Source organism: Solenopsis invicta, chromosome 3, assembly GCF_016802725.1.
Source record: "Solenopsis invicta isolate M01_SB chromosome 3, UNIL_Sinv_3.0, whole genome shotgun sequence".
Taxonomy (NCBI): domain Eukaryota; kingdom Metazoa; phylum Arthropoda; class Insecta; order Hymenoptera; family Formicidae; genus Solenopsis; species Solenopsis invicta.
In genome coordinates, this window is record NC_052666.1 from 11217989 (window position 1) to 11221692 (window position 3704).

At 43.5% G+C, this 3704-nt stretch overlaps 1 protein-coding gene across 1 annotated transcript; it reads right to left on the reverse strand.

Annotated features, from left to right (window-relative positions):
• Nucleotides 1-319: 319 nt before the first annotated feature.
• Nucleotides 320-1444, reverse strand: LOC120357385. Its single transcript, XM_039447566.1, has one exon. The coding sequence runs from the start codon at nt 1442-1444 to the stop codon at nt 320-322; it is 1125 nt and encodes a 374-aa protein (XP_039303500.1).
• Nucleotides 1445-3704: the final 2260 nt, after the last annotated feature.

The window sequence follows — 3704 nt, forward strand, 5'->3', positions numbered from 1 at the left end:
CTCTTTTTGTATTTCGAAAACAAAATGTGAATCTCGACACGCTTCATTAATCTCGTGGATAAGATTCTCGATAGTCTCGTAAATACCATTCTGTATTATTCTATGATGCAACACATATGATCCATTGCGTATCTCGTATATATCTTCTGTGGAAAAGAAATATTTGAGCTCATTTTCCGGAAACTGACGTACGTGAAAAAAACTACAGGGAAATTGAATCTCGCTTAGTGCAACTTCCCATTCTCCATGCAATTCTACAGTTTGAGGTAACTCCGTGATGAAGGAGGAAGTAGTATTTTCCGGAAAATACTGCATACTGCTATTGCTCGGAAGAATCATGTGAAATTGGTCCGTTGCCGTCATCTCGGAGATTCGATAAACTCGAGGCTGGGATCCAAGAGTCAAATTTGCTAGGATATCCGCGCCAGCTAACTAGCAGTTGCTTATTAGCACCACGTCCTTTACTCCTTATCACGCGATCCACAATAAATTCTTCCTCCTGCAGGTTTTTCTCGATTCGAGCTAATTCTTGTTCGTAAAAGATCCCGTCTATGACCTCCCCCGTTAAATCGCTTAATTCGTACACACGAGGTTTTCGCCATTCAAGAACACGATGAATTCGAAATATCTCCTCGGTCCAATTCGCCTCGTATCCTTTCTCGAAGGTGCCTTTCGCTCTACTGACGCGGACGAGATCGCCAGCATGGTATTTAGCATTCTTAATTTTGTTAACGTCTTTCCACCGTCGAATTATATTTTCACGCGCGATACGAGCATTTTCTCTCGTTACAACCGCTGGTTGCATTTTGGTGACCGAATGACGAGTGTGATTGTACGCACGCACAATATCCTGCAAAACATCGATATATCGACGCGTATTTTTATGCGTAAAATATCGCCACATTCGTTCCTTTAACGTTCTGTTAAAGCGTTCGACGACGGCTGCTTTGATGTCGGGATTGCGCGTTACTCTAAAACGAATATTGTTTTCTTCCAAAAACTTTTGCGTCGCACGCCCGACAAATTCTTTACCCTTGTCAGTTTGCAAGTATATAGGTATTCGTCCTTTGCTTCTCGCGAGTACACGCTGAAAAGCTTTTGTCACGCATACGCTCGTTTTGTCACGTAATGGTTCCACCCAAACGAATTTACTAAGTACATCGATAATCACGAGAATATAAGAATATCCGTCATTATAACTTTTAAGATTTCGCACCTCAATCAAATCGCCCTCCCACACATCGTCGATATTTGTTACGTTGTAATGCAGTCGAGGAAACTTTCGGCGCAGTGGACGGTGCAGCGAGTACGCATCTTGCGATTCCAGCCAGCGAGCGACATTGTTACGTGTGAAATTCGGCTTAGCGGCACGTGTCAGATTTTCCACTGCTGAGAAGCCGGCGTAATGCGCGGGATCGTAGTATAATTTTTCAAGTTCCGACATTATCGATTATTTCTTCAGTGTATTCCAATCTAGCAAACGCCTTTTTCGCGCAGGAAGCGAATCCGCGTTTTTCATAAAAGTTGTAGATGGATAGGCTTTACGAAAGTAAGGGGACAGATACAATGCGTAATCAGGGGCTCTTTCTTCTCGTTCTTGCTTCTTGCGTTTTTCCGATTGACGTTTTGTCGATCTCGTTGAATATGTTTTCGTTGCAATCGGCGTGGAACTTGACGAAGGCCGATGTTTCACATTAATCGGGGAAGAAAAAGCGAGGGTGCCATTTAACAGTCGCTTATTCCCTACCAGTGTCGAACGCGTGTTTAAGCTGCGTAGTAATCGAGCAAACTGAACTCTTCCTACTGGTGGTTTTACGGTTTTTCTTTCTCGCATCATGTCGTTCATCAGCTCGCTGATATTCGAATCTTTTACAATGCTGCCATCTATAGTCACAACTCCATTCTCGTTCCAATTAATTCTGTCAGGCACCGCTTTATCGAGCAAATGTTTCATCAGTAAGCGAGCTTGAGCGCGATACGATTTCGGGACAGTTTCTACTATTTTTCCGGCACTTTTCAGCAATCGAAGGCTATGTTCTCTTCTTATCACGGTATTGTCGATATCGGATAAATGAGAAAGATTAGCAGAAATTTGCGATTTTTGGGGGATATCGTGAGAAACGAGCGTCGATTCGCCGTCACTATTGTTGCTGATCTCCTCCAGGAGTGGTGTTTCGTTGTCGACAATTTCGGTTACGTTGGTTGCATTTTGTTTTCGCACTTCTCGGATATAGTAAAGATACCGCCAAAGTACCTCCCTGTACATTTTCCATCTCTCATCCTCGTTACGAGGGTAAGGTGAATTAAGAATACGACTCATTTCCGCATCGAGTCGTGTCAGAAGGGTACCAGGAGTTTGTACGGAATTATTATTATTATTATTATTATTATCGTTTTCACCGTTCTCCGTCGTGATATTTTCCTTCGGCTCTACAGCAATCGATTTATTCTGTTGTTGCTGCTGTTGCTGCATTCTCTCAAGATTTTCTGTAGAAATTAAAACCATCTTTTTTGCCCTTTCCATTGCGATTTATTCTTATGATTCCGTGCCTCCGATGATTCGAGTTAATAAGGCCGACAATATGGGTCCTATGATATAGGGTAAAAATCCGCCTCGTTGCACCAAAAGTTGTCTCTTATCCTTCCAATTTCCGCGTTTTGTCGCAATACGTCGCAGTGTCGATTTGTATTTACTCAGTCGATCTTTTTCACGTCGTTTGAGCGGGACGTTTCCTTTAAGTGTATTAAAAACGCACTCGCAAATACAATGAATAAATTTATCGTCCGCGATTCGAAGAAAGATCATCCGCTGCTTATTGTTCAGATGACACAGCGCCTCGAGAAGACAAGCGTTTCTCTTTCCGATAGAACGTTTGGCGATTTTCGTCACGCTGTCCGAACTCATGTTGTCCTCCTTCGTCGCGTGAGAGAACAGCGCGACTGGCCTCCACGAGCCGCGTTACGCGATTTTTATGCAATGGAAAACGATCTACGCGGTACGTAAACGTAATGTCTAGTATCATCGGGAAAGACGCACGTACGAAATCGATATTCGTCCGGAGTCGATTGCTTCAGATCGAGCAACAAGTATCCGTGAGGTCTCGAAGTAGCGTCGTAATAAGCCTCTTCTAGAAATTTCGGATCATCGGGATAGACTTGTCGCGCTAAATGGCGAATTTGAGCGCGATCGCGAGGATTTTTGAAAACCACGATGTAATTCGCGTTGAGAGATATGTCGCGTTGTCCGCGTCCCTGATGGAAAAGATTCTGCGAGATAAGAATGACACTGAGATTTTTATGATGACTTCCTTTGGTAAAAAGATCCACGATCGCGTCGCTCGACGACGATTCTCTCATAAGGTCATCGATTATCACGAGTTTCGGGGTAAACGGATCGTTCGAATAATCTTCCGGGCGAGGTAATCCCTCGCGAAATTCGATTATATTTTTCTTCGTCATTGTTGTCGTCGCCACTTTAACGTCGTATCCCCGTGCTGACTCTTCTGCCTCGCTTACACTCACGTCGTATTTTAATTGTCGATAAGCTTCTTGCCACTCAGCGTAATAAAATAAAACTCTCTCGAAACTCACGTCGGACATGCTCGATAGATATTTGATAAAAGACTTTACAAAGATCGTTTTCCCACACCCGGTGGGACCGCATATAATCGATGTCCAGGGATGTTTCCAACGCACATCCATTT